This window comes from Chiroxiphia lanceolata, chromosome 17 (assembly GCF_009829145.1).
Source record: "Chiroxiphia lanceolata isolate bChiLan1 chromosome 17, bChiLan1.pri, whole genome shotgun sequence".
In the NCBI taxonomy this organism is placed as follows: domain Eukaryota; kingdom Metazoa; phylum Chordata; class Aves; order Passeriformes; family Pipridae; genus Chiroxiphia; species Chiroxiphia lanceolata.
In genome coordinates, this window is record NC_045653.1 from 11,409,461 (window position 1) to 11,427,524 (window position 18,064).

At 46.9% G+C, this 18,064-nt stretch overlaps 1 protein-coding gene across 23 annotated transcripts; it reads right to left on the reverse strand.

The window, feature by feature from the left end:
* Positions 1 to 1,693: 1,693 nt before the first annotated feature.
* Positions 1,694 to 17,641, reverse strand: TPD52L2 (TPD52 like 2). Of its 23 annotated transcripts, XM_032704868.1 has the most exons (11): positions 17,226 to 17,307; positions 16,966 to 17,105; positions 15,693 to 15,841; positions 14,784 to 14,843; positions 13,260 to 13,319; positions 9,290 to 9,391; positions 5,423 to 5,449; positions 5,001 to 5,042; positions 3,673 to 3,721; positions 3,543 to 3,591; positions 3,344 to 3,459 (listed from the first exon to the last, which is right to left on the reverse strand). In XM_032704868.1, exons 1-10 carry the CDS (start codon positions 17,290 to 17,292, stop codon positions 3,556 to 3,558), a joined length of 732 nt encoding a protein of 243 aa, XP_032560759.1. In that variant the 5' UTR covers positions 17,293 to 17,307; the 3' UTR covers positions 3,344 to 3,459; positions 3,543 to 3,555. The 23 variants fall into 23 exon arrangements, with proteins under 23 accessions (XP_032560766.1, XP_032560755.1, XP_032560756.1 ...); XM_032704875.1 differs by lacking the exon at positions 13,260 to 13,319 and having other exon boundaries at positions 1,694 to 3,459; XM_032704864.1 differs by lacking the exon at positions 3,543 to 3,591 and having other exon boundaries at positions 1,694 to 3,459.
* Between the last annotated feature and the right edge of the window lie 423 nt (positions 17,642 to 18,064).

The window sequence follows — 18,064 nt, forward strand, 5'->3', positions numbered from 1 at the left end:
ACCGGGGGCTGCGGTGAAAGTGCCGGGGGGCTGTGACACAGGGACCGGGGGCTGTGACGCACCACAGGAGCCGGTGATGGCGGTACAGGGACGGGGAGCGGTGACACGGGGATTTGTGGGGCTGGGAGCAGAGGCACAGGGGCTCCAGTGGGGCCGGGGCCCGCAGTGGCACAGGGGACGTGCCCAGCACATCGCCCGTGTGCCGCAGGCCTGGGGGTTCACTGCGTTTGTGGTGCTGATCAGACTCAGCCCAGTGCCCACTCACAAGCCTAAATGTCAAATTCCTTAAAAAATGTTGGTTGCAGTTAAGGCTGAGGGTCGGGACATAGCGTTAACAGGGAAAAGTGGCCCCTTCCAGCTTTCTGCAATTGGTTACTTTTTGATTCTCCTATTTATCTGCTTGTTCCCACTTTGTGGGATGGAGCAATTCAGCTTCCCCCCATCTTTGATGCTCTGGATGATGCGCCTGCACCTCACACTCCTCTGCCCAAACTGTCCCATCTTTGGGCACAGGTGCTCACCCTCCCATTTACAGTGATGGAGGCTTCCTTTTGATGGCTCTGGAATTTCAGTGCCCTGCACTGGACTTTCCCAAACTCTCCTTTCCTTCCCAGCTACAAAGGAACACAGGGGTTTGCACCCACAAGAGCTGACAGGAGCACACTTAGAAGCCAGGAAGTGACAGAAACCCTGCCAGGCCTGTAACCAGGAAGGGAAGGTTTGATTAACCTTACTGCAAAACACCCGAGATTCCTTGCTGGAAGGGACTGGGGAGGTGGAAAGCATCCCTGTGCCCCTGGGGCTCTCACAGCTCCAGCTCCGCAGCCTGGGCGTTCCCAGCAGCGTCTCTCCTCCAGGATCAGATCTCATACCAACCCCTCTGCTCTTCACCCCAGTTGCAGAGATGTAGTTTTACCTACTGAAGTCAAGCAGTAAAAAGACTCCCGACCTTCAAAACAAACAAAGACCCAAACCCCACAAAACCAAACCCAAGCCCTCACCTCCAAGCACGTGCCTCAAGCCTAGCCAGGCATCCTTCCTCTGAAAACAGCACACTGAGGATCTCTGCTGGCCTCTCTCACAACATAGTTGCCTGTTCTCCACTTCCCTTTTAAACTTGAGAGAGAGCAGCTCCCAGCTCCAGCCATCCATCCACTGCTCCCCCTGTGCCGTGCTGTTTGACTGCCAGAGCTTCCACGGAGGCGACGGATTCCCTGAGGTATCACACTGGGAAGCCGCGCCAGCACCACAGCTGCAGCTTTTCCACATTAGAAGTTTCTCCAGGCTCAGCTCCCACTGCCAAGGTTACTGCTGGGACTGCAGTCCCACGCTCCCAGCTCAGGAAGCTCGAGGAACCTCAGGAAGCTTGAGGTTCACCTGCAGCACCGGTGGCAAAGGGAGTGAAGTGATGGAGCTTGGAGCTCCCCAGCCCAGGGCACAGGCACGGCTCAGGAACCATGTCCTGCATCTTGAAAAGGAAACATCAGACTGCAAATATTATTTAGTATACATTCCTTCATGAGAAAGCATCTGGAGAGCTGACAGACAACGAGCCAGAGGGATAGGACAGAATATTTCAGTTGTTTCTTGCCTCAGGCTGTTGCAGGCAGTCGGTATTTACCTGACAAGTTCATAACAAGCACCCAAGAGCGGAGTTCGGTGCTGTTAGAAGAAGACAACAACATTCACCCCATTTTCTCCCAAAGGAATCCTTTATTGACAAGTTTCCTCAATCTTTACCTTAAAGAGAAACAGTTCCATACCCAAGCTCCCGCAGTCCCGGTTTCACTGGCTCTGCTCCTCGCAGGGAGGCCAGTTCCAGTCAAACAAGGAGCGCCAGTGAACGACACTCTATACTCCACCTATGGCCTAGTACATCTGCCCACTAACATTTCATCCCCAGGTCTGCAGAGGGAGGGGAGCAGGGGTGGGGGAAATGGAGATTAATCAAATCAGTGTCAAAACTTGCTTCTCTAAAGGGTCAGAGACAGTTCAGTCCCTCCCGGGTGATAAACCACTAAAACTACCCAGATACGTACATAAGTCTAAAGACCTGAGTAAGTCCCACTTCGCCTCTAAGGCACAGATTTGCTCACTCTAGGTATTTCTATGTGGAGGCACTAGAATAAGATCAGGCCTCTAGAAGAAAACTTGGAATTTGTAAGCTCCTGAGCAATGAAGTTGGACATCAAAAGAGCAAAACATCCAGTCCCTGGGGGGACTGAGGGAGCTCCGTGACTCTCTGCCAGTTATGTAAACCAAAATTAGAGCTGGGGCTTTCAACTGAGAAACCCATCCAGTCACAGCCAGATGTACCAGCTGGAGGAGCCCTCGGAGAGCAGAGTCAAGTCCCTCCAATGGTATCCATTTTCCAGCCTCCAGAAATTCCTCCTCCGAGAACGAAGGCATAAGCTGAGAAGGGAGAAGCAAGTTTCATACACTCGGGAAACAGAGTGCACCACTGAATTTAACACAAGAACTGGCTTTATAAGCATGCTGCTATGACTGCATGATGCAAAACTCCAGTGCTCAACAACCAGCTTTGGAAACCTTGCAGTCTTCTCTACAGAAAACAAATCATAAACAAGTAAAGCGTAAGTGATGTAAGGCTTGCAATTCAGCTTCAGAGTCCAAGGGAGCATCGCCCTAATATGATGCCAAAGCTTTTTTTTTTTTTTTTTGTCTGTTTTTAAGCTTTATTTCTTTAAAGTTCATTGCATTTAAAAATAAAGATTCTTAGTTTTGTTAAAGCTAGAGCATTAGTGTAACAACGAGGCAGCTGCTAAGTGAAGTTTCCCTTTTGGGAGCTCAGAAGAAAAAAAAAAAAAAATCAACTGTTTACCCCGTTTACCAGGCTGCTCCAATGAGAGCCAGAGAAAACAGTAACAGGAGAAGCCTGGGAGCATCCAGAGTAGCTGCATGGCATGTCCCACACAGAGAATGGAGCCAGAAGCTAAAGCTAAGGTGCTTTAGCATGCATTTGGCTTCTCCAGTAACTGCCCTCCTCGTGCTTCTCAGGGCCACGATCTGCTCCAAGCTATGTCAGACAAGGGGAAACTGATTTTATCTATAGCAGTTGCATTTCTGAGCTACTTTAAGGAAACTCCAGCTTACACGCTCTCCCAAAAGGACAGCAGTGATACATTTAATCTACAAACTTTAGTGTAAAATATTATTTGTGTACAAAACTTTGCATTCTCGTTATTTGACTTGGATCCAGCAGCAGTGTCTATGAATGAAGGATGGATCTCTCCTGACTGGCTCTCAGCCCCTTCTTGGATCGGCATGTTGTTGCTGTGGTGAAGGTTTGGGAGGGAGGGGGCTCTTCCAGTTGTGCACAGCCGTGCAAAGCCACATCCAGGTCTAGAAAGGAGCGTTGTCTTGTGGAGACTTGTCCCCAGCTCCCGAGGGGGAGTGCAGGCCGTCAGTGCTGTTTTCCCTGCTGCCCACCACTCTATTCTGGAAGGAGAGAAGAGAGTAAGGATAACAAGAAACCAGCACTGGGAATACCAAGTCAATTCCCCCCTGTCGAGGTCACCTACTGTAGCCAAGACTTCACATATCTGAGAGGCCATTTGCCCGAATACTAGTCTACAAGAAAAACATTGCAGAAATTAAAGTTTCTGCACAAGGTTTCATACTGTGTGTTTACAAGGCAAAGCAGACTGTTACCTTTATGGTCCCAACTCTATCTTCAAAGGACTTGAAGGTTGCAGAATTCCTTGAAGAAAGAAGATGGGAAAAAAAAAAATCAAAACAACAAATCAAGACAAGTTAGTTCTTAACCATATCAAATGGCACAGCGTGACTGGGCTCTGTGGCTGTTCCCCTGCAGTGACACCAGTACCCAGAACACTTCCAGCTCCTCACAGCCTTTGGCACAAATCTCTCGGGCACACCAGGCAAGAACACCACATACAAACTCTGGAGGAAAACATTTACACCACGTGCAATCCACTCAATTGCTTAAGCTAGAATCTTGAGGGAAACAAGTCCTAGTTCACTGGGGAATCAAGGCACAGTAAGTAGAGAAGAAATCAGCTCTTAGTTTTACAAGGCTTCCAACTAAAAACATTTTGTTTTAAATAATGGAAAGGGAAAGCTGAGAAGCGTTTAAAACAAAGGCTTCAGCTTCCCATATCACATCCCGTGGGCGGGAAGGGGAAGGGCCATGTGCCTGCACCTATCAGCAGTTTTATTTCTACAGGAGTGATCATTTACATCAGGAAATGCTCATGAAAACCACAGTGTAATAAATTAATCAGAGCATTTCATATTTCTAGCAAAGAAAACCAGGTCAGTTGTTTGACAACCCAACAAGCTGCTTCTCTGGCAAAGGATTTCAGGGAGAGCTCTGTACTGAGCTTCCAGACCAGGCAATTACTCATAGTGCTGCTCCCCCGGGCCAGGCTGCAGGAGCGCTGGGAGATGACTCGTCTCATCTCAGTTATTTTTGTTCCAAGGAATCGCTTTATATTTGCAGCCATAAAATAACCTCCCTTGATCTGGAATGAGAATGAACAGAGAGAGTTTCTGTGGGCCTTGTCCAGCCCTGGTAGTCATTTCTCCTGCAAGGAGATCACCACCTAAGGCACCACGAGGGCAGGCTGAGAAGGGCACTGAGGTCCCAGGCTGAAGACAGAGGGTTCTAGTCAGGATTCATCTTGGTATTAGCAATGGCCATGTTGTACATTGTGAGAGAACTGTAATCCTGCCCTTCAGGGACCCCTGAAAGCTGCAAATTTCAATCAGACTTTGGTACGGGTGCAACACTGTGCTTAGTTCAAGAACAACACATGTGCTAATTAACCATAAGAGATATCGGGTAAACCCTCCCTAAATCAGTCAAACTGCAGGCTGTGGTTAATCCATGCTCGGAGCAGGGTCTGCTCGAGAAGAGAACCAGTTGTACAAGTCAGAACAAAAACCCCAGCAGCAATGGAGGCAGCTGTACCACCCCCCAGCCCCACGCAGCAGACACAGGCACAGTGCTACATTACCTCATGGCTGGCATACTTATGGAGTGGCGAATGGAGTAACTGCTGCTCGGAAGCATTTGGAATAAGGAGGGAAAAGTTAATGACAGTTTCACACTGACACCGTGCAAAAGCAGCATAACCCTGGGTCTGAAGCACTCACTGTCCACACACAGGCTGCTGTGGACAACCCAAGTGGTAACAGCCAGCCCTCTCTCCCCTTATTTAACAGCTGCAGCCCAGAATTTCGTTTTCCAGATGCAGGACAGTAAGTATTTAACTGCAACTGCAATACAAGAGTCAATCCCAGGGCATTGGTTTGTGGTAGATTTCTCAATCTGTGTCAAAAGTGTAGGCGAGGCTTAAATAACCAGCTTCCCCTTTAAGGTCTGCAAGGGCCTGGCACAGAAACAAATGCTCTTTTAGAGCCTTGAAGAGTATCTTACCTAAGGGAATGCGAGATGGAGTGAGCCCTAGGAGAGGCCATGGGCAGCAGAGAGAAAAGGGAAGCAACAGTCAGAAACTTGTGCAGAGCTAAACACTAAACGCAGGGACACGGTCACAGAATCATGGGACAGCAAAGTCAACTACTCAGGAGAAAACCTCTTAAAATAAACCACAGAAGCAAGCAAAAAACCAGTGCTTTTCATTGACTCAAGGCAAGCAGAGATATTTTTCAAAGAGCAATAACAGCACCTCCAGCAACTCAGAGCCAGGGTGCTGGGGAGGGGAAGGAGCGGGTGTGCAACAGCAAAACAAAACATTTTTCCTATTCCTATCCATTGCTTTCACATGTTTGTTTTAAGCATTTTTTTTCTAAACTGAAGGTTTCACCAAGCACCAGCTAAATTGGTAGAGATACCTCCTTCCCCCAAATCCCCCCGTGGTCTCTCATACAAAGACAGCATTGCTTGGACTTCTGATGAGAACTTGTCTAAGGGCAACCTGCAGTGGATACCTGCACAAGCCTGAAAATCATAAAGTTACAGCTCAGAGAACGAATGCACTGCAGCCTAATAAAGATAAGATTAAAGGTATCGTGTTTACCCCATAACCTGGTTGCCCATTTTTAGGTTGGGATTCTGCAATGCAGTAGCACCTCAGAACAACAGACCAGGGTTTTCTACTTCTATTAGTAAGATTACCAGGATGCTCTAAAGGAGCTTCTCCTGCCACAGCAGTGTTTTATTCCACTTAAATATAACTATAAGTTTTGTCTCTGCTGCAGGAAGCAGCCATGGCAAGCTGGATGTGAAGCACTTGGCAAGGAGCACAAGGGTTTTTCCTGACAGCCAGAGTGAAGACGTTGGGCTTTGTGGTTTCATTTCCCTATGCATCCAAGTCGGCTCTTTGGCAGGGCAGACTCCTTGAAATGCTGCCTTTGCATGTGAAATAAATTAACTTTCTACTTACTGTTGCTTAAAGGAGAACAACATAGATACATCCATGCACCAAGCTGCTCTGTAAGCAATACCACAAGCAACTGGTTCGCTTGTTCAGTATCTTGGCCTGGACCTTCCAGTAACCCTTTTCCTCCTTCCACAAGGATTTCGAGTTTGCATTGATTCAGGAATTTGCAGGTACTTTTGGGATCAGGCTAACATTTCATAACGAATTCGCTTGTAGCATTACATACAGCAGCAAAGTTCATCAGACAACGTGAAGTGCATTGGTGGACACAAACCCACGCAGCAACAAAAAGAAAACACTCCAATTTTGCAGTTTACTGGAATCAGTAAAATGCAGGAACAAAATGTCTAAAAGCCAATTTACTTTTTAACTGTAGGTGGAGATAACAGAAAAGGCTGAACTGGCCAAGATTTGAAAAAAATCCAGCCCACTAAGGTACATTTTCTCCCCTCAATCCAACAGAGCATTAATGCAGCAAGGACAAGGTTACAACATGAACTTCACAAGGTCTCCTTACAATCCACACCCAGAACATTTAAAATTATTTTGACCAGAATACAGCAACCCTAAAGATTTAACCCAGGGGCACATTGCTTGTATATAAGAACATTTTGGCCCAAGCATTTCTAATGGAATTACGCCTACGCCCTCGGTGCACCCGAGGCTCTGTCCCATTCATCATGCCTTCCTTGCATTTATCAACCAGTGAAGGCTGACTAAACAAGGAAATCCCTTCTGTTATCTCAACACTTCCAGAGGTGGAAAATAAACTTGCTTTACAAGTGAATTTGTAGTGTAAGAGGGGAAAAAAACCCCAGAGTACAGTAATGGAGGTTGCAGTGTAGGCTACAAGGCCTGTAATGGAGATTCTCTGGGAGCAGAAATCATCCCGCTCGTTCAGAGCAGTGATCACGGCAATACAACAGACTTCACTCCTCATCAGCTCTGATCACATACCAGAACACCAGAGTTTCACCTGGCAAGGGTGAAAAGTGGGACAGTTCCTGCAAAAACTTATGCTCAGAGTTAAACCTCATTCAGAATCAGAAATAGGAAGACTTGGATGCAGCACAGGAGACAGAAGTCTGTTTATATATGCAGAGAAAAACTGAAAGTCTTAAAAAAAAATCATTACTGTGTTCCCCCACAGGGCCACAAATACAAATCCTGCTGAAATAACTTTGGCAGGGATTCCCAACTGATAAGACAGAAGTTGCCTCTATTTCATAACACCTCACCCAAGGTATTAGCTATAAAAAGGAATACAGATGTTTAATTTAGTGACTGATGCTGTGCAAAACCATTGCTGCAAAGGCCTGGCTCGTTCCTAGGCCAGCTGATTACAGGGCCAATTTTCACAGTGACTGTGCCAGGCCAGCTCTGTCACCAGGAGAGCAGCCCGGAGTCCCCTCCCTCCATCATCTGCTCCTGGGATGGCACAAACATCTCTGCAGCTGCATGACCTGCATTCTCCCAACTAAAAGCAAACAGGCAGGACCAAGCCTGCCAAAACAGCTCCTGCTGGTGGCAACACTGGTTCAGGAGTTCCCCAGTTGGTCCCAAAAAAGCACAGTTCCCATGCCTTTGCTGCAACAGCCTGGCCAGACTGCAGAAGCCAGGCACCAAATTCACTTATCAGTTTGGCAAAATGTGTTCCCACCACATCTTGTGCCAGTATCTGCAATCTGCTGTTATTACATGAAAATCTCTTCTTCTACCAGACTAGGGAGTTTCCAGGAAAGAAAAGTTACAACTTGAATGCTGCAAAGGGTAGGGAGCCAGCTAGTCCTCTGCCAAATTTAGATGTGAGCTACTGAAAACACCAAAAAATACCCTCCAGGAACACAGTAACCAACTCATTGAGGACAGAGTACTATGTGATCAGAGGCCAACAAGTTCTTACCACTCGGATACTCACAGCCACAGTGGAATAGGAAATTCCCTACAAAGAATGACAGCTACCCATTCAATCCAAGGTCTGATACAGCATGTTAAACACAAGCTCTAAGAATTCTTCCTTATTAACCTTGATAGGCTGTATATTCAGAATTAACTCTCAAATCCGGGAAAACATGGTCAAGGGATTCTTCATGAAAAATTTGGATGTTGCCACTGGGGCTCCAGCTTAAAGTTCTGAAGAGCAGGTAAATCACCAATTTTAACCTTGAACTTTGTACAGCTGAGAATCTCACAGAGCAAGAACCTCAGCCAGGGGAAACAGCCTCTCTTCCAGTTTGGAGAGGTTTAAATTTGTGGTTACTCCAGTGGTCATCTGCTTAAGATGAATCGAGATAATCATCACCCACAGCAACAAATTTTTAATGTTGTCATAATCTTCTGAATCAACTGGTATTTTCCAACCAACATGATATAACTGTGCCTGGAAGACATGCTGCCCTTTTCCACAGAATGTCAACACACAGGACTGGAAACCACATGGAATGCAGCATCCAGACTTTGCCCTGTTTTAAATCATAACAGAGCACAGGAGGGATGACCCCTCTCTAATCTGAAAAAATAACACTGAGAAAACACAGCTCCATAATCCACTAAGGAATGGAAAAGGGAAACCTTAATACTAGTTTTGTACATATGACATAAAATCTGCAGAGAAACCATATGACAGTAAAAGGGGGAAGGCTTCTAAAAATGTTCAGTCAGTTCTCCTAAACCAAATCAAACTTAAATGCCTTAGAACAGGCTTTATATTACCAATAACTCTTCAATAAGTGTTTAATCTGTCCTAAACTACAATGCACAGGGCCACACACAAGGGAGTAGTACATCAACAGCAGTGTGCTGCCAACTAAGCAGAAAAATGAAAATAAGCCTGGTCATTGTCTAAAGTCTCATTCCTGTTTGAAACCAAGATCAAAGCACTGGAGTGCAAACCAGAATCTTACCTCATGTCACCAAGCTTCCTGCTGATAACAGAACCTACATTGGAAAGGGCTGCTGAAGTCTTCTGTCCCGCCTGGGAAAGGGTTTCCTGGGTCTTCTTGTAGCTAAGTAGAAAAAAACATCATAAATTGAACTACTGGGTCGGATCTGAAATTGTCCCCCCCCAGTTTTGAAAAAGGACCCCTTATTAAAGCAAAGAAGCTAGATTAGTGAGCTGCACTAACTTCACTGACTTGCATATATTCAAATATTTGAAGTTTTTAAAAAAGCTGGAAGTGTAGGATTAACCTTTCCATACGCTCACTTTACCACTTTGACTGTACGTTCTTAAATCTGACACAAACATTTGCAAAAAAAGCAAAGCAAAACCAACTTTCCATGTGGAAGCTGTAACACCACAGCATTGTAGCCCAATAGCTCAACTATCTTTTGGACTTCTTGGGAAAAATAAGTCTAGGAACCTATTCCATATCATCCTTGCCGCCTTGAGGAAGTTACAGCATTTGTTGTTGTGTTAGGTTTTGGAGGAAAGCAGCAAGAGGTAAGACCAGCATCACTATATAGAGAAGAAATGCAGGAATCAGCATTATCTCTACAACTGCATTTTAGAAATAAATGGTAGAGAAGTTTCCTATCAGTTACCATTAACCACAGTAGGTAAGAAGTCTGACAGCTTGTATTTGTCAGCTGATTATTTGAGCTTATACCCGAGATGGAGAAGACAGACACTTGAGAACCTTTGTTTCCCTCAGATGAGACTAATCTCTGGAACAAAGATTCTTTGAGCCACTTTCATTAACTGATTTCTCTCTAAACTGTTCCCCAGTTGGTGATTAACGTGTAGATTCATGTCACTCTTGAAACTATAAAGAAAATACTCGGGCTGGAAAACAAGTTCAACGTTTTAAGACACGTTTTCTTATTCCAAATACTTCACCTTGAGATTATTTTTTTGCCTCATGAGGACATTTAGGAGAAGGGCATTATAAACAGCCTACAGTTCTCTCATGCCTGAGCTCCCCTGGCTACAAACACCACAGTGACAGCTGACTTACTCACAGCTCCTTCTCTCCAGACAGAAGTGTGTGGACAGCACCACACCACCCGAACTGGATTTGAGCAATTCCAACTACAACATGATGGTTTGTTGGGATTTTTTTTTAAGAACCACAGAAAAGTATTTCTGAATAACAAATGTACACGAGACTTATGCAGAGCAGGGCAAAACTGCATCAGCTTTTCCTTCCCTCTTCCTGCTCCTAAAAGAGAATTCCTATAACCTACATATTTTTCTGACAAATTCCTCTTGAATTCAGTGAATCCAAAAGAACCTGCCTTCAGCAGCCAGGCTCCTCCCTGGCTGAGCCCTGTCATGGGATTTGATTTACAGCTGCCTAACAAATGTGGAAGACCTCGTGCTCACCAAAGTATGCAGTGCTGACTCCAGGTCTGTTTGGCACTTGGGTCCCAGAGCTCAGCACTGGGGAAGGGTTCACAGCCTCAAGGGACACCATCACACCATGCACACGCTGCAAGCTTCCAGGTACTATGTCCAGCTTCAGCAGATAAAGACCAGAGATTTTCCAACTGTATTTTCCACACCTGACAGCAAAATTTCTAATATCACTGAAGATGGAGCACTCAGGTGCTGCTACTTCTGCCCCCGTCTGCTCCTTCCTCCAGCACAACTGTTTGTGCTGGCACAGCAGTCTAGATCAAGGAAACTGCCTGGATTAAACATAAACTTGGAAGAACAAAAAAGCAGCAGCTGGATCAGATGGCCAGCCTAGTCCTGCATCCACAGCTCCCACACGCACGTACACACCTCTCCACTGCCAGGCAGGAGGCAGAGCCAGGGAGGCACAGGGGGATGAGCAGCTCTAACCCAGAACTGCCACCAGCCACACATGTGGAGTTGCATCTGTGACAGCCAGGGATCAGATTATACAAGACTTTAATGCAACTTAACTACGCCCAGCCCTGACCTAGAAGTTGCAACTCTTCTCCTGCAAGCACCATGGCCAGGTTTTCCATGGGTTTAAATTCACAAGCACTCACTTTCTTCCCTTAGCACCAGCACAAAGCACAATGGAATAATCCAAATCTGGGAGTAATAAATATAAGCTCTGGTTAATACCCTGCTTTACTAACAGGCAATTGGCTGCAGCACAAGCTGCAGAAATGATCTCTGCCCTGTGCTATTCATCCCGTCGTATCTCAACATTTCATTGCACCCCTCTCCTATAAACCCCACAGGGAAGAGCAAGACCTGCCCCCACAAATCCTCCTTTATCCATTAATAGCAGCTTCCTCTCACTTGCTTTTATACAGCAATCACCATTTGAGCTGTCTGGCTAAAGACACAAACCATCTAAGTCATCTCATGCCCTGGCTGCAGTGAAACCTGATCTAGGAACACATTGGGATGGTTTTTGCCCTGTCTATGCAGAGGGCAAGTCTGTGGCCAGGATTTGCCACTACCAGGAAATTCCACAGCACACAGAAGCACTGTGAGGTTGGCAGTTAGGCCCAGTCCCAGTTCAGTCAGGAGCCCTGTTAGTTACAATACAGAGCAGCTCTGAAACAGGAAAGAGGATTCATTTGCATAAAAACCCCAAAACGTATGAATAAAACCTCATCCTTGGGCTTCTTGAACTTGCCTCTTTGCACTTGCTGAACTTCAGACTGAGAAGCAGAAATTCTGATTGATTTCTGAAGCACTGCTGGAATCTCACCTTTCCATCCCCCCCACCTCTCCATTTCAATCAGCCTCTACCTTGCCAGCACTGACTGTCGCTGCCCAGTGCCAAAGCAAGCAGGAAAACTAACGTGCCCCAGCTATTCAGGCCCTAAGTGCTCCACAAAAGCACGTTTCCGCCACATTTCTGGTGCTTATGAAGTACAAGGAAACAGATACAACCAGAAGTTTTCTATTCCAGCAGGCACACCCAGGGAGGAACCCTGATTAAACACCCCTGGACTCAGCCACACTGTCAGCGAGCATAAAAACCAAGGTCATTCTACTTAGCAAATGAAATACTGACAGTTTACAGCTTCTTAATCTAGAAAACACCCAGGGAACGTTGAAAGTAGACCTGCATACTTGAAAGTTTTTTCTGCTACTCCTACTTTTTATCTCTGCTCCTCTTTGAACCATCTTAGGAAGAAAACTGTCTATTCACACACAACGGTGATAACCAGCCAGCTTCAAGGACTGCATTTCATACCCTCTCCAGAGAATAGGAAAAGCTGGCTCCCACTTAAGACCTACCTTACCATGGTTTAAATCAGCTCAGAAAACAGTGACACAACCTACCTGCTCCCACTGCAGCACTGTAAGGGACTGCCCTACATACTGTGGGAAAGGCACAGCGAGAAGGACAAAGGCCAACTTCCTTAATATCCTTCCATAATTTAGTCCAGATGAGAATTTAATTTCAGGCATTTAATAAAAACATGGCTAAAAGAGCTTTGCAGTCAACAACTGGAGTAGAACAGCTGTGAGGTTTAAGCTGGTTGAGTGCATTTGTGGCCCCAACGAGCCAGAAGAGCTGCCCTGGACACTACAGCTCTATCTGTTCTCATCAGGTACCACAGCAAAAAAAAAAAAAAAATCCCCTGTTTTCTGCAGAGCACAAAAAGAGATCAGTTTGGTTATTCCACAGCTTCTCAGCTCAAGGTATAACCTGTGGCACACAGGTCTCAGCTACCCAGGGGTTTCAGCCAGTTCCTGGGAGCAGGCAGGAATTTGTGAAGTATCACTTGGACTACAATGAAATCATTTGAATATTGGCTTGAAGAAAAGCTCCCTCTCCCAGAAGAGGCATTTATTGGGTTAAAAAAGTGAAAGCTGGGAAAGACAAAGATCTAAATAGATCTAGTGAAAGCAGAGGACTGGGAGAAGGGGCACAGCATGTTAGTGGCAGCACTGTCAGGAAGGCATTTGTTAATGCTGAAGGTTAAGACACTCACGCTTCTGATTGAGTTAATTTTTCATTCCAGTCCTCCAGTGTGCTGCTGGCTGAAAGATATCTACAAACACAATGGAGGTTAGAGGCAGCACCAACATTCACTGCAGATGCTTCTTTTGACACTTTCCACATTATTAGTGACTCTTTACACTTACAGTATCAAGGGCTTTACTTCTCTGACAACAGCTTCAGCCTCTCTGTTACAGCCAGAAGGAAAAGAGCTGTTTGAAAGGCAGGGAGACACCTAAGCCCCAGTTTCTTTTATTTAAGCATGTTCAAACACTGAGCACAAAGAAACAAAGCCTGCAGTTCAGAAGGTGTCAGGAATTGAAAGACTTTGCATCTTCTGCTCCCTTCCTACATGCTGTGGCAGCTCTGTATTAAAAGCACAGAGCAGTGAACTGAGCTCAGGGCCAAAAAAATCTGATTGCCACACACAAAGCTCTATTTTACCAATACAGCATGACCTGGACAAACACTCAAAACATTTGTTTTCTAATATTTAGAAATCATGTTTCTCTACCCATGAAACAGTACCTTAGGGGTTGTGAGAACACTGGGGGTACAAAACACACACAAGCACCAGCTCCCAGCTCAGACAGCTCAGAGGAAGTGAGATATCACAGGCAGTTCACACCACCCAGAATTCACTCGCCCCAGCTAGACCACTGCCACCTTGCCTAATGATGGGATGCTCCCAATCCACATTTTCCTCTTAGCTAAATCATCATCTCCTTCAACAGAGGACACAGAGAGAGAAACTTCAGTGCAGAAAACATTAAAGGGCTCCCATAGGTTCAGCTATGAAGCAGGAATCAATGATTCGTGTCTAACATGAACAGAGCTCTAATATAATTAAAGAATATCTTCCAGAAGCAGAAGTAGCCAGATGCTCTTTGTCTGCATTTGTCGCCTGCTCGGATATACAGAAAAGACTACAATTCATGGCTTTCTAGTGCTGACATCAGGAAAAGGTTCACACATCAATGCAGAAGATTCAGAAGCTCATGAACACACTGGCAGTTGCACAGCCCCTATTTCCAGCTACAGGGAAACACCTCCAGCCCCTTCCCTCCCAGGTGGCCATACAGAAAGCCAATAGTCAAACCAATTCCTACCACATCTGATGATGAGAAGAGAAACAGTTTCACAGTAAAGATAGAGGTTCACTAATAAGACATCTGATAACAACACACTGACCTACCAATTACCAGCTGAAAGGAAACTGTGGTTAAACTTTTGTCCCCTCTCTTTTTTTTTTTTTGGATAAAATGTGGTCTGGTAACTGATTGGAATTTTGCTTCTGCAACAGCAAGACCATGAGAGAGTTGATGGCAGTAACATTTACTCATCTCCTCTGCAACTGAGGGATGTTTCTAGCTGGAAGCCAGGCATGCTGGAAGTAACAATCCTGCTTCACCAGGCCTCCAGCTCCCAACCAAGCCCTGATGCCTGTGAGAACAAGGAGCAGCACAAATCGGGGAAGGCAGCAAGGAGGCGACGCTGAGGAGCCCGAGGCACTCACAAGTCAGACTGTGTCACTTTGTCATTCCACTCTCCAAGTTTCTCAGATGTTTTCACATAACTAGAAACAGAAAGTGTTAATGAATATAACTTTAATATTCATTTTTTTTTTAGAAGACAATGACACAGATTTCAGTGACAAAGGAATAACAGAAATGGGGCAGGGTTGGAGGAGGGAAGATGAGGAGAAGGGAAAGAATAAAAAGTGAGATGAACAGCTCAATGATCCGCTCTGCAGTATCACTGTCAGTAACTCCAAATCCCAGTTAAATTAGAGGAGACTTTTTAGCCTGAATGATGCCTCTATGGGCACCCAGAGTCCCTGACACCCACTGCAGGGTCAAACTTACCTCTTGGACTCTGCTTTTGGGTCTCTCAAGCACAGCAGTGACCATACCCTTAATACCTGTTCAGGAACAGTCAGTCTCACTTCACACCTTCTTTAGGCAGAAATGACTCTGGCAATGAACACTAATACCACAGATTTTTTTCCTAGGAAGTGCAGGCTTTTAATTCAGGCTGTCTGACCCAGGAAACGCTCTGAACTAGCACTGTGCAGCACAGCTGTGAAACTCCCTCTACTTCCCTTTGAGCCTGAGTTCAGGGCAAAGTAGCAGCTGCCTCTGCCTCAAAAAATGGGCAGAAATGGGCAAACTGGACTGTTTAAGTGATGATCCAGATCTCTAACTCCACGGGAAAGAGCATCCAGCAACAATTTATGCAGATCACACGTATAAAAATTCCATTGCCGCAAACATAAAACAGCAATGATTTTTTTTTAAGTGCCTTTTACTCTACATACCCATTAGAGGAGAAGCCTCTACCTACTTGGAACAGCTCTGAAATACACTGCTGGGAAGTGTCATACATAGTCCTACTTAAACACATGTGCAATGTAAGCAACACTTACGCGTTGGAGACTTGGACATCGTGCCAGCTTTTGGACAGGTTTTGCTTTAACCCATCCAAGGGAGTCAGACCCAGCTTCCTCTTCAGCTCTCCACAGTGCCTCTCTTTAGCTGCCAGAACTTGCCTGAGAGTACCAATTTCTTCTTCAACCTTAGAGAGAGGCAGAGGTTTGCCTTAAATCACAGTTTAGTAAAATCTCGGAAATTAAGCCAACTTGTTAACGTGAATTTTAAAAATTGGGAAGAACGTCAGGTGCACGAAGAGCAATTCAACTCAGCATGAACTGTATTGGAATGGGAGGCTTACAGATCAAACTTCAACTGGGAAGACATCCATACAAGTCAGTGGAGTGGTGACTTAGTGGCACAGAGATTAACAGAGCCCATTCTTTGTGTTGCAATTTCAACAGCAGATGCAATTCAGCTGCCAAACCTTATGAATTAAGGTTTTATCTTATGATTCTTTTCCTCTGATGTTGTCAAAGCAAGGAGTTTTTCCTCAGAGATCTCTCTTGCAACACTTTCAAAGCACTCTGGAGCTGTTTCCAGGCAGAAAGGGTAAATTTCTACTTAAACTTCAGCTCACCAAGCTCTGTGTGACCACCCAGAGCAGCAAAGTCCTCCCTTGCCAAAATACGCCAGTCAAAGAACCACCACGAGAGTCTCAAATGAAGGAAAGGACAACAAAGAAAGAGTTGCAATTATCTTCAGCCATGTTTCACATAGAAATTATAAACTGACCTTTAAACCCAAAAAAGTGCTCAGACTTTGGGATATTACAGGACAACGTCTCAGCTCTTCAAAAGCATATTGGCAACTATTTTTGGTGACTGTAGTGTAGTAAATATTTGAGAGAAAAAGGTAGGGAAAAGGCATATTAAGTGCTCCATTGTGTCAGTTTCCTAAGGAAAAACGAGTTTCTTTTGCATAGCATTTGCCTAAAGTGTTTTCCTGCTTCAAATGGAGCTAAAAGCCTACACCAAGCTCACGGCATCAAAAGCCTATTTCCTTCAAGCCCTAAATTAGGCTGTTCTGGGAAAGAGCAAACAACACACCACAGCGTTTGAAGTATCTGCCAGCTTTGTGCCTTTTAACAATTCGCTGAGAGACCCAAAGGTAACACTGCAAAATTAAAAACCAAAAAAGACAACAACAACAAAAAAAAAAACCAGAAAACCAGCCAAACAAAAACCCAATCAAACAAAACAACCACTGCCACTCCTGTGGTTCCTGTTTGTTCCTTCCCAGCAGAACACAACTGGGACCAACCCTTACCTTGGCAAGCTCGGATCTCAGCTCCTCCTCCTCGGCCAGGGTCAATCCCTCGGGCGCAGCGCTCCGGGCCGCGTTGTCCACGGGAACATCTGTCATGGCATCGGCCAGCAGACCTTTGTTGGGAGAGTTAAGGTTGATATCTGTCGCAGACAAGGAGCAGAGGGCACTGAATAAGCGCTCGGCGCGTTATGCAAAGCAGGGGGGCGGCGGGACGGGAGGGGTGCGGGGAAGGGGCCGCGGGGGGAAAGGGGAAGAGAAACCTGAGAGACCTCCCCTGGACTTTCCTACACGGGCATCTCCCGCAATCCAGGGCAGCACAGCGGGCATTCCGCGGGCCCGGCACCGGGGGTGGGGACGAGTCCCCGGGAGCGGGGAACGAGTCTGGGGGTGGGGAGCGACCCCCGGCCGCTGCCCATCCCCGGGGCCGCTCCCACCGCCGGGGCCGCGCCCCCCCCCCATCACGGCAGCGGCACCTCCCGCCCCCGGGATCCCCCCCGGCACAAGGCTACCGTGGCCCGGAGCGAAGCCCCCCCCCCTTCCCCTCGCCCTCCCCGGGCCGTACCCTGGTTCGCGCTCTCCATGGCAGCGCCCCGGGCCCGTCACAGCCGCCGCCGCCGCCGCCGCCCCCGGTGACGCGCTCAGCGCGCGCCGCCCGCCCGTTCCGGGGAGGGCCGCGGGCACGGCGCGTCACCCGCCGCGTCGCCACGGTGACGGTGACACGTGTGTGTGGGTGTCTGTGTGTGTCTGTGTGTCTGTGTGTGTGTGTGTGTGTCTGTGTGTCTGTGTGTGTGTGTCTGTTTGTCTCTGTGTGTATGTGTGTGTCTGTGTCTGTGTGTGTGTCTGTGTGTCTGTGTGTCCCCTGTGTCCCCCCCCGCGACACCGGACACGGGCGGTGACGTCACGGGGGGCAGCGCGGCCGGGCGGTGCCGGCGGTGCCGTGAGCGCGACCGGAGGGCAGGGGGCAGCACCGGCATGGGATACCGGGACACCGGGATCACCGGGCACGGCCCGGGGCACCGGGCAGCACCGGCATGGAATACCGGGACACCGGGATCACCGGGCACGGCCCGGGGCACTGGGCAGCACCGGCATGGGATAC